At 38.9% G+C, this 10,778-nt stretch overlaps 2 protein-coding genes across 2 annotated transcripts; both read left to right on the top strand.

Moving 5' to 3' along the window:
• The first annotated feature begins 1,166 nt into the window (after positions 1–1,166).
• LOC103704341 (pathogen-related protein-like) lies at positions 1,167–3,051 on the top strand. The gene is made up of 4 exons (XM_039129679.1): positions 1,167–1,325; positions 1,434–1,566; positions 2,249–2,550; positions 2,671–3,051. Exons 1-4 carry the CDS (start codon positions 1,188–1,190, stop codon positions 2,806–2,808), a joined length of 711 nt encoding a protein of 236 aa, XP_038985607.1. The 5' UTR covers positions 1,167–1,187; the 3' UTR covers positions 2,809–3,051.
• A 4,964-nt stretch (positions 3,052–8,015) lies between these two features.
• On the top strand, positions 8,016–10,538 carry LOC103704340 (pathogen-related protein-like). The gene is made up of 4 exons (XM_008787589.3): positions 8,016–8,201; positions 8,311–8,443; positions 9,726–10,027; positions 10,148–10,538. Exons 1-4 carry the CDS (start codon positions 8,064–8,066, stop codon positions 10,283–10,285), a joined length of 711 nt encoding a protein of 236 aa, XP_008785811.1. The 5' UTR covers positions 8,016–8,063; the 3' UTR covers positions 10,286–10,538.
• Positions 10,539–10,778: the final 240 nt, after the last annotated feature.

Genomic DNA, 10,778 nt, shown 5'->3' with positions numbered 1-10,778 from the left:
GGATCACTGCCATGAATCTAGCAACTCAATAGTGTTATAAATGTATCCAATAATCCAAATCAAGTCATACCTCAACTGGAGGATGCAATAAAGATCCGGGTCTAAGTTATCTTCAAATATTTTTTGATGTTCTAGTAAAAACCTTCGGATCTTCAACAAAGCATATTTGGAGGGTACGTTGTGTAATCAATTATCTAGAAACCTCTTTAAAACAACAATTAATAATAAACTAATAACAATAACAAATATAACCATCATCGCTACCATCTTTATCAGCAATTAATCATCATCATTTTATCATCATTGATTAATTGACTTTGTCTAATAGTAGGGTTTTTTATTATTTTCGAGAGTTTTCTTCTAAGAGTAGTTGAAACGTTATTTTTGTCCCGTCACCATCAAAACTTTAGTAGAATATGTTGGGCCAAATTTTTTCTTTTTCTTTTTTTGATGATAAACCTAGTGTATGAGGAAAACAAACCATAGGTTACATTAAACGGATAATTTGATGGTAAAAAGGGCATGCATGTGTTCTCATGGGTTAGCTTCAACATTTTATCGGAAACATATACTGCGCATCTATCCAAAGTTCTATAGCAGGCCCCATGCCACATGTTAAATAAAACTGTTCGAGAAGAAAAATTTTGATTTGCAGGTGATACTGCACGCTAGCACTTATTATTTTGGATCCTCTAAATGTTTTGCATCGTAAAATGTTATACAATAATAGATAACCATCGTGTCATCCATCTCTAAGATGGATGGCTACGACCCAGCTTAGTTCGGAGAATAATCGAGAATGGAAAGCTGAAGCCTCAAGTTTCCTCTTCTCTTGGCGAGTGGACATAGTTCTCAAAAAAGCTTGGAGATTAGTCATCGATGAACAGCTAAAATCTCAGCTTCTCTCTCTTTTCCTTCCCTTTTATTAATTATGATCTTGGTTCTTAGTGGCTTGTGCGTCAGGCCGAAAGATAGTCCTAAATTTATGGACGATTCCCGGCAACCAACGTAAACAATCTGCTCGATATTTGGGCTTTGACCTGGCTATTCATTTCAGAAACCTAATCTAAACTCGTCAATTGCACGCGAGCACCAACCAACCTGGGATTGTCATTATAAGAGGCCACCCTCCTCTCAGTTGTTGCAGCATTAATTAGCTCCTGCTCTTTTCGTTTATTGGGAAAACCATGGCCTCTTCCGCTGTTGAGGGAGATAAGTATCGCTCTTTTATGTATGGAGAAGGTGAGAAGAACACCCAATGGAGGTCTGGTGCTCCTCCCAACTTTGATGTTGTGGACAAGCTCTTTGAAGAAGGCCGAACTCAGGTAACTAGATTAGACTACCTCCTCCTCTTCGCTATTCTGTCCCGTTCCTCTTGCATCTTTTCGAATTCCGGTCTCATGGAAAGGTTCTTTGGAACGTCGTCTGGTTAGGTATGGCCACTGGGATCGATTGAGGAAAAGGTGCAGCGGTTGGTGAAGACATTTGAAATGGAGATAGCCCACAAGATACGGCCTGAAGACTACAAATGCGTCAACCCCGAGAAGTTTCTTTTCATCGTAAATGGTAATCCTATGTGCTAAGCCGCCAAAGCCATAGCTGCACATACATGCGCATAAAGCTGCATACATATATTTAACTCGTACCTGATCTATTACAACTTAGTTTGCGGGATTTTCTTACGACATGAGTATAAAGGCACGTCTAGATATCACGCCAACTTAAACCCCCCATCGCCCACCCCAAAATATTAAATTTATACTCCTTCCGAATTGGATGAGGGCCAAAATCGTGCAGCCCATAAAAATCGGCCACATATACCAACTATAGGATTTCATTTTATCGAGAAAGAAGGGATTTATCGAGAGGTAAGAGTTTATCGAGAGGTACAAAAAACAAATATTTCATTTTATTAATTCTATCTAACATAGTTGGATTAATGAATTTCATTTTCTATCTAAAATATTTATCATGTTGGATCGCAATAACGTGAGTGAAATTACCAGGAACATTGGGACTGCGAAAGACAAAATCCTAATGATGTTGTATCACGAGAATTATTAGAGCTGCACTATGAGCCACGAACTCCGCTCTTTTAAATTAGGCCCCTCTTGGAATTCACATGGGACCTGTTTGTTAATGGGTCCCAGCCACGCGCCTTGTGAGCTCGATATTTTCCTCGAAACACCAACTAAAAGAAGATCGGCAATGAGAAGTATATTCAAGCTTACGTGATGCAATGGTGCAGGAAGAAAACCACTAACACTGAAAGACATCCGCCAAATCGGAGGGAGCTACAATGCCTTCTTGCAAACCAGCTTGCCTGAAGATCTCCGGATCTACAACCCGGCACAAGAGACGGCAGAGTCGTCGCAGAAGGCCTTCACCACGGCACTTCCTCGTGGCTTCGCCTTGGAAGTTCTCCAAGTCTACAGTGGCCCCCCCACGATCGTGTACAAGTTCCGGCACTGGGGTTACATGGAGGGGCCATTCAAAGGGCACGCCCCAACTGGGGAGAAGGCAGAATTCTTCGGAATGGCCATTTTCCACGTACAAATCATTTCCCTCTTTTTTTTAGTCCTTTCATCTACATTAACATCGATCACGTTCCAAAATCGAGTACTCTGTAGTTCATTCATATACTCACCCCAATTACTAATCCTTCAATAGGTTGATGCAGAGATGAGGCTTGAGAAGGTGGAGTTCTTTTACGAGCGCGGGGACTTTCTCGCCGCCTTCCTCAAAGGTGCACCAACGGACGGCGCGCAGGCAACTTCTTCCCGCTGCCCTTTCATGGCAAATAAATAAATAAATAAATAAATAAAAACAGAATAAAATAGCAAGCTCAAGCCGGATAGCTTCGATCGTATATTTCTTTCTTCTTGCTTTCTGGTACCACGGTCTGGAAGTGTTGTAAGCGGTGAGGCCATCCACCCCACCGTAACCACATTAAGCGTCTTGTGGGTATTGTCCCTGGTTGCGCGTGGTTGCGGTTATCGTTGTACTTGATATTTTTATTGAAAAGGTCAGTCGCGTGGAGCGACTTAAATATCTTGAGCTTTGTCTTTGGTCGACATACACGGCTTGCTCTAGGAGACTAATAAATACTAGCTCGGTGAACTGTCTAATCTGTGATGGAGCTTGTCCATAATAAAAAACAGCCTGGACAATGAAATATTTCTCCTAAAAAAAGATTGTCGAATAACGTACGATACGCAAAACAGGGTCGACTCATTCTCATCTTCCATTCGATTATCACTGCTGACGTTAGGAATGAAGTCATGTAAAAAACCAACTTCGAGCTGGACCGTGCCCATGGTTCCCTCAAATTTAAAAAGAAAAACTGCAGTTATGTAAAACAGGCTTTGAGCTGACTCAAATCTCAACTTTCATTTTAAGCAGCACTTTAGTTGCAGCTGGCGGCAACCAGATCTGTGATCACCTCACTGCACATTAGAGTCCACGAGAGGGGATGATATCATGTGATTAGTATATCTGCAACCTTGGTGATCTAACAAGGTATGAGAAAAAGATTATGAAGATTATGGAATTCTAAATGACCAATTTTAGGTTGATACCCTGTATGCCAGCAAACAAAATACAATTTCAGTAACCAACCATATTGTCGTTGCATTTGAGCAAGGAAGAAAATAAACACGATAACAAGTTAGTAATACTATATCTTCTGTACACAAAGCGGGGGTAAAAAAAAAAAATTGTGCAAAACACGTGGGATTTGACAGCTCCACAATCAACAAGGCAGTAGCCTGGTGTTGCGACTTCCGAGCTGCTCCAGAATATGAATATTACTTACACAAGTGCAGGAAGGGGAATTTTTATTTCAAGCTCATCAAGGCTAGTTCGATCTTGGATGTTTAGGCGGTGCTCATTAGCCAGATGCAAGAGACAAATGAAAACCAGATGTGGGGAGATTTTATTAGGTGGAGCAGCGGGGCTGTCATGTGGAAACTGCTGCAAGATTTGTCTGAAGGAAACTATAGCCTCGCATTCCTGTAGATGAAGATAAATATTCAATAACCAATACTCTTTACAGTAAATTGATGATGATGAAAGAATTTACTCATAGCAAATGATTTTCAGGTCAAGGACATGCATGATTTGGAATGGTTTATTAGACTGATACACCCAATCCATTGAATGCTACAGGTTGTGTATTCCCAAGAATATAACGGTGTCTTCCCACTTTCTCTTACCCAAAAAAGGGTTTATTAGAAGTGTTTTAGTCATTTGCTTTTGTTACAGAAAGGACCTATAGCTAATCAACCTCAAAGTTCGATGGCTTCATCATCATCATCAATTATGGAGACTAGTTCTAGATATAAGATGGACCAAAATCTGGCAATTAGCTGTTCATTTGTCCAATATCATTGGTGAGGAATAATCCCACATTGATTAAGAACTCTAGTGGTGCTTATATGCCATCTTAATTAAGCTCTGGGGTTGGGTCTTAACATGGTATTTTGCAAAGTTGGGAGGAACGTGTAAGAAGTGAGGAAATCAGAAAAGAATACAATTTAATTTGTTTTCTTTAATTATCTATAATGTCTCATTATGCATTACGTTTGTTCCGGGTAGTATGGGCCACCCGTCACCTAGATTGCATGCTGAATATTTTTCCTTTGGCAATCGAAGGCATATTAGTTCAGGCTTCTGTGATGTAGTGCTACAGGAAGGAAAGGAATAACACATCAAGATATTCGTGAAATGGGAGGAAGCTACAACGCCTTCTTGCAAGCCGGTTTGCCCGAAGGTCTCCGGATCTACGATCCGGCTCAAGAAACAGTACGTAGAGTCATCTCACAAGGCCTTCACAACGGCATTTACTCTTCCCATTCTATAGCGGCCCTCCCACGATTGCGTTCAAGTTCCGGCACTGGGGTTACATGGGGGTCCCATTCAAGGGGCACGCCCCAACTTGGGAGAAAGTAGAATTGCAAGGAATGGCCATTTTTCACGTACACAACCTTCCCTCTCTTCCTTAGTTCCTTCCTCTTTAATGGCATCCTAGTAGTACATCAATACAGTCGCCATCATTCCATCTTCTTTTCAAAAAAAAAAAAAATCCGAATTCAATAGGTTGATGAAGAGATGAGGGTTGACAAGGCGGAGTTCTTTTACGAGCGTGGCGACTTTCTCGCTGGCTTCCTCGAAGGTGCACCAATGGACGACGTGCGCATCAGCAACCACCTCGCGCTGCCCTTTCGCAGCAAATTAAGAGAAAGAGAGCTACAGCCAAGAAAACAAAAGCAGAAAAAAAAAGGGGTAATTGATGGGAATTAAACTTGGTGGAGATTTTTTGAAAAATAAAAAAGGCTTAGGGACAGGGAATTAAGCTTGGTGGAGATATTGGACGGAAGTTTTAAGACCACGAGAACTTTTTGTTATAGCCCGGTCTCTTGGAGGGTGGAGAATAAATTACCCCAAAAAAATAACCAGCCCAAGTCTTCTGCCATGTATCTCTTGCTTGCATCGCGACGTGGCAGCGTTCTTAGCGATGGAGTCGGCTTAATTACCGTATGCGAACTGACAATCGTCAAACTTGATGATCCAAACGTGGCGAGGGAATCTGAACATTACAAAATCCAATAAAATAATTCATATTGATATAATGTTTTTTGGATTGCCGTTAGAATAAAAATGGGTACCCACTATGTAGGTACAGAGAAACGGCCATAATAATGCCACCATTACCTGATAACAAATAACAAATATAAAATAATCATGTTAGTTGTATTTTAAAAAATATTTTTTTTGGCATGAATAATCTCTTAAATATCGAATTTTGCATGAATATCCTTCCAAAATTGATATTTGCATATATACCCTCGTAAAACACTTGTTGCGCTATTCTACCATTTTTTTTATTCTTGTTTTTGCATATATACCTGTGCCATTTAACGCCGTTAAAAAATTAATGATCTTAAATTAAAATAACTAAAATACCCTTAATGGGTGTATGTGCAAAAAAAAAAAATGTATAAGCCGATTGCGATAGGAGACAAAAAGTAATTTCAAAGTTATATTTTATTTTTAATTAAAATAAATATGATTTTTATTAATGGTGTTATAAGAATTATCATATTAGAAGTATTTATGCAAAAACAGTGTTTGATGAGGGTATAGAAATAAATATAAATTATAAAGGATATTCACAAAAATTTAAATTTTCGGAAGGGTACTCATGCAAAAAAATCTTTAAAAAATCATCTTTGTTTTGCCTCGCTTTCTGTAGAATAAAATATTACCATGGGATGAAATAGTACTTCTAAAATTAACTTGGATTTTCAATATCTGGATAAAGAAAATAAATATTAAAAGGGATTATGAGCAAAATTTAAAAACAGTTGGGCTAGCTGCTTGCAACTTTGATGTGCCATATTTTTCTAGGGATGGATACAAACTTTTGTCCTCCCCTTTTATTTTCATTAGTTCAAACTAATAATGAAACTTTGGCTAATAAGATTTATTATTTCAATCCTTCCGATTGCAATTTCTCTCTCTCTCTCTCTCTCTCACACACACACACACACACACATGACCCTTATCCAAATCTACAATCTAGTCGTCTCTTTCTTTCTTACCTTTTCTAAAGCAAAACTTAAAATGTTCATTATTTTGTTTCCTTTTATGCTAAATGTGCACATACCTAGAGATTAGCTTAAGTTTATAACTACAGGCAAATTCATATGTCACTAAAATTTTTGTAGAGGAAATTCTCGAAAATTGATCAATTTTGAACGACTAATCCACATGAGAACTCAATCAAATTAGCGAGAGAAATCTTTGGATTTTATGGTGGATCATTGCTATGAATCTAGCAACTCAGTAGTGTTTTAAATGTATCCAATTATCCAAATCAAGTCACTGGAGGATGTCATAAAGATCCTAGTCTAAGTCACCTTCAAATATTTTTTGGTTTTCTGGTAAAAACCTTCGGATCTTCAACAAAGCATATTTTGGAGGGTACATTGTGTAATCAATTATCTAGAAACCTCTTTAAAACAATAGTTAATAATAAAAATAATAATAAAGTGCTAATAATAGTAGTAGCAACAATAGAAAAATATAACCATCATCGCTACCATCATTATCAGCAATTAATCATCATCATTTAATCATCATCGATTAACTGACTTTGTCTAATAGTAGGATTTTTTTAATATTTTTCAAGAGTTTTCTTCGAAGAGTAGTTGAAAGGTTATTTTTGTCCCACCACCGTCAAAACTTTAGTAGAATATGTTGGGCCTCTTTTTTTTCTTTTTTTTTTGGTGATAAATCTAGTGTATTAGGAAAAAGAACTATAGGATACATTGAATTCCAGCAGACGGATAATTTGATGCTAAAAAGGGCATGCATGTGTTCTCATGGGTAAGCTCCAACATTTTATCGGAAACATATACCGTGCATCCATCCAAAATTTTATAGCAGGCCTCATGCCACATGTTAAATGAGACTATCCGAGAAGAAAATTTTTAATTTGCAAGCGATACTGCATGCTAGCACGTGTTATTTTTGATTCTCTATATGTTTTACATTGTGAAGTGCTGTACAGTAATAGATAACCATCATGCCATCCATCTCTAAGATGGATGGCTACGACTCAGCTTAGTTTGGAGAATAGTGGAGGATGGAAAGCTGAAGCCTCAAGTTTCCTCTTCTCTTGGCGAGCGGACATAGTTTTCAAAGAAGCTTGGAGACTAGTCATTGACGAACAGCTAAAATCTTAGATTCTTTCTCCTTTTCTTCCCTTTTATTAATTAAGATCTTGGTTCTTAGTGGCTTGTGCGTCAGGCCAAAAGATAATTCCTAAATTTACAAACGATTCCCCGGCAACCAACGTAATTTTCGGAACCTAGCACGTGGAGAGTGTAAATAATCTGCTCGATATTTGGGCTTTGACCTGGCTATTCATTTCAAAAACCTAATCTAAACTCGTCAATTGCACGCGAGTACCAACCAACCTGGGATTGTCATTATAAGAGGCCACCTCCTCTCAGTTATTGCTGCATTAGCTCCTGCTCTTTTCGTTTCTTGGGAAAACCATGGCCTCTTCCGCTGTTGAGGGAGATAAGTATCGCTCTTTTATGTATGGAGAAGGTGAGAAGAACACCCAATGGAGGTCTGGTGCTCCTCCGAACTATGATGTTGTGGACAAGCTCTTTGAAGAAGGCCGAACTCAGGTAACTAGATTAGATTACCTCCTCCTCTTCCGCTATTCTGTCCCGTTCCTCTTTCATCTTTTTGGATTCCGGTCTCATGGAAAGGTTCTCTCGAACCTCGTGTGGTTAGGTATGGCCGCTGGGATCGATTGAAGAAAAGGTAGAGCGGTTGGTGAAGACATGGGAAATGGAGATAGTCCACAAGATACGGCCTGAAGACTGCAAAAGCGTCAACCCCGAGAAGTTTATTTTCAGCGTAAATGGTAATCCTATATGCTAAGCCACCAAAGCCATAGCTGCACATACATTCGCATAGAGCTGCATACATATATTTAACTCGCAGCTGATCTATTACAACTTAGTTTGCGGGGATTTCTTACGACGAGTACAAAGGCACGTCTAGATATCACGAACTTAAACCCCCCATCCCCCACCCAAAAATATTAAATTTAAACCCCTCCGTCCGGATAGGATGAGGTCCAAAATCGTGCAGCCCATAAAAATCGGCCACATATACCAACTATAGGATTTTTCCAACGAGAGTTAAGAGTTTATCGAGAGAGAAGGGGAGGAGAAAAAAAAAAAGAAAAAGACTAACATGTCATTTTATTAATTATATCTAACATTGATGGACTATTGATTTTCATTTTTTGTATCTAAAATATTTATCATGTTGGATCGCAATAACGTGAGTGAAATTACCAGGTACAGTGGGATTGCGAAAGACAAAATCCTAAGCATTACATCCAGATGCATCTCTCTTCTTTGAATCGAGGATATAGCAATTTTCCTTGGATTTATCAGTCTAAGTAGGAGACAATATACCTTGATATTATTGATCATTCTTTGATTCAAGGAGTCATCCCATCTTAATTGAAAAAGGAAATATTTTTTCAGGAAGAAATCTAATTCTGCTTCCTTTTTTTTCTTGGATTGTTTTTTCTTTTTACCTTTTTTAATGTCTGATCCCGCGTAATTGTCTTCAACATTTTTTTTTTTGTTTTGTTTTCGTAGATCTGATCCAAGATTTTCTTGTCCCTGTTGTTCGTTTTTTTCTTGGTTGGAATTTTCTAATTTAAGATATTCTTTTTGATTAGATGATATCTGAAGATTTTTTTTTTTATTTTGATTTATGTTGATTCTTTTTTTTTGACTAATATTTTCATAGAAATTAAAATTAAAAAGAAGTAAATGGAAGAATTACAAGGATATTTAGAAAAAGATAGATCTCGGCAATAACACTTTCTATATTTGCTTCTCTTTAAAGAGTATATTTACACATTTGTTCATGATCGTGATTTAAATAGTTTGGTTTTTTACGAATCCACCGAATTGATATTGTATCACGGGAAGTATTAGACCTGCAGGATGAGCCACGAAACTCCCCTCTTTTAAATTAGGCCCCTCTTGGACTTCACATGGAACCTTTGTCAATGGGTCCCAGCCACACGCCTTGCGTGCTCGATATTTTCCTTGAAACACCGACTAAAAGAAGATCGGCCATGAGAGGTAGTATATTCAAGCTTACGTGATGCAATGCTGCAGGAAGAAAACCAATAACACATCAAGATATTGTTGAAATGGGAGGAAGCTACAATGCCTTCTTGCAAACCAACTTGCCTGAAGATCGCCGAATCTACAACCCAGCACAAGAGACGGCGGAGTCGTCGCAGAAGGCCTTCACCACAGCACTTCCTCGTGGCTTCGCCTTGGAAGTACTCCAAGTCTACAGTGGCCCCCCCACGATCGTGTACAAGTTCCGGCACTGGGGTTACATGGAGGGGCCATTCAAAGGGCACGCCCCAACTGGGGAGAAGGCTGAATTCTTCGGAATGGCCATTTTCCACGTACAAATCATTTCCCTCTATTCCATAGTTCTTTGATCTATATTAGCATCGATCACGTTGCAAAATCGAGTACTCTGTTGTTCATTCATATACTCACCCCAATTACTAATCCTTCAATAGGTTGATGAAGAGATGAGGATTGAGAAGGTGGAGTTCTTTTACGAGCGTGGGGACTTTCTCGCCGCCTTCCTCAAAGGTGCACCAACGGACGGAGCGTCGTCAACTTCTTCCCGCTGCCCTTTCATGGCAAATAAATAAATTGGCATAGCAAAATAAATAAATAAAAACAGAATAAAATAGCAAGCCCAAGCCGGATAGCTTCGATCGTATATTTCCTTCTTTTTGCTTTCTTGTACCACGGTCTGGAAGTGTTGTAAGCGGTGAGGCCATCCGCCCCACCGTAACCATATCAAGCGTCTTGTGGGTATCGTCCCTGGTTGCGCGTGGTTGCGGTTATCGTTGTTCTTGATATTTTTATTGAAAAGGTCAGTCGTATGGAGTGACTTAAATATCTTGAGCTTTGTCTTTGGTCGACATACACGGCTTGCTCAAAGAGACTCAATACTAGCTCGGTGAACTGCCTAATCTGTGATGGAGCTTGTCCATAATAAAAAACAGGCTGAACCAGGAAATATTTTTCCTAAAAAAAGATTGTCGAATAACGTACGATACGCAAAACAGGGTCGACTCATTCTCATCTTCCATTCGATTATCATTGCTGACGTTAGGAATGAAGTCATGTAAAAAACCA

Source organism: Phoenix dactylifera, chromosome 8 (genome assembly GCF_009389715.1).
Source record: "Phoenix dactylifera cultivar Barhee BC4 chromosome 8, palm_55x_up_171113_PBpolish2nd_filt_p, whole genome shotgun sequence".
Lineage (NCBI taxonomy): Eukaryota > Viridiplantae > Streptophyta > Magnoliopsida > Arecales > Arecaceae > Phoenix > Phoenix dactylifera.
This window is presented reverse-complemented; position numbering and strand designations above follow the sequence as displayed.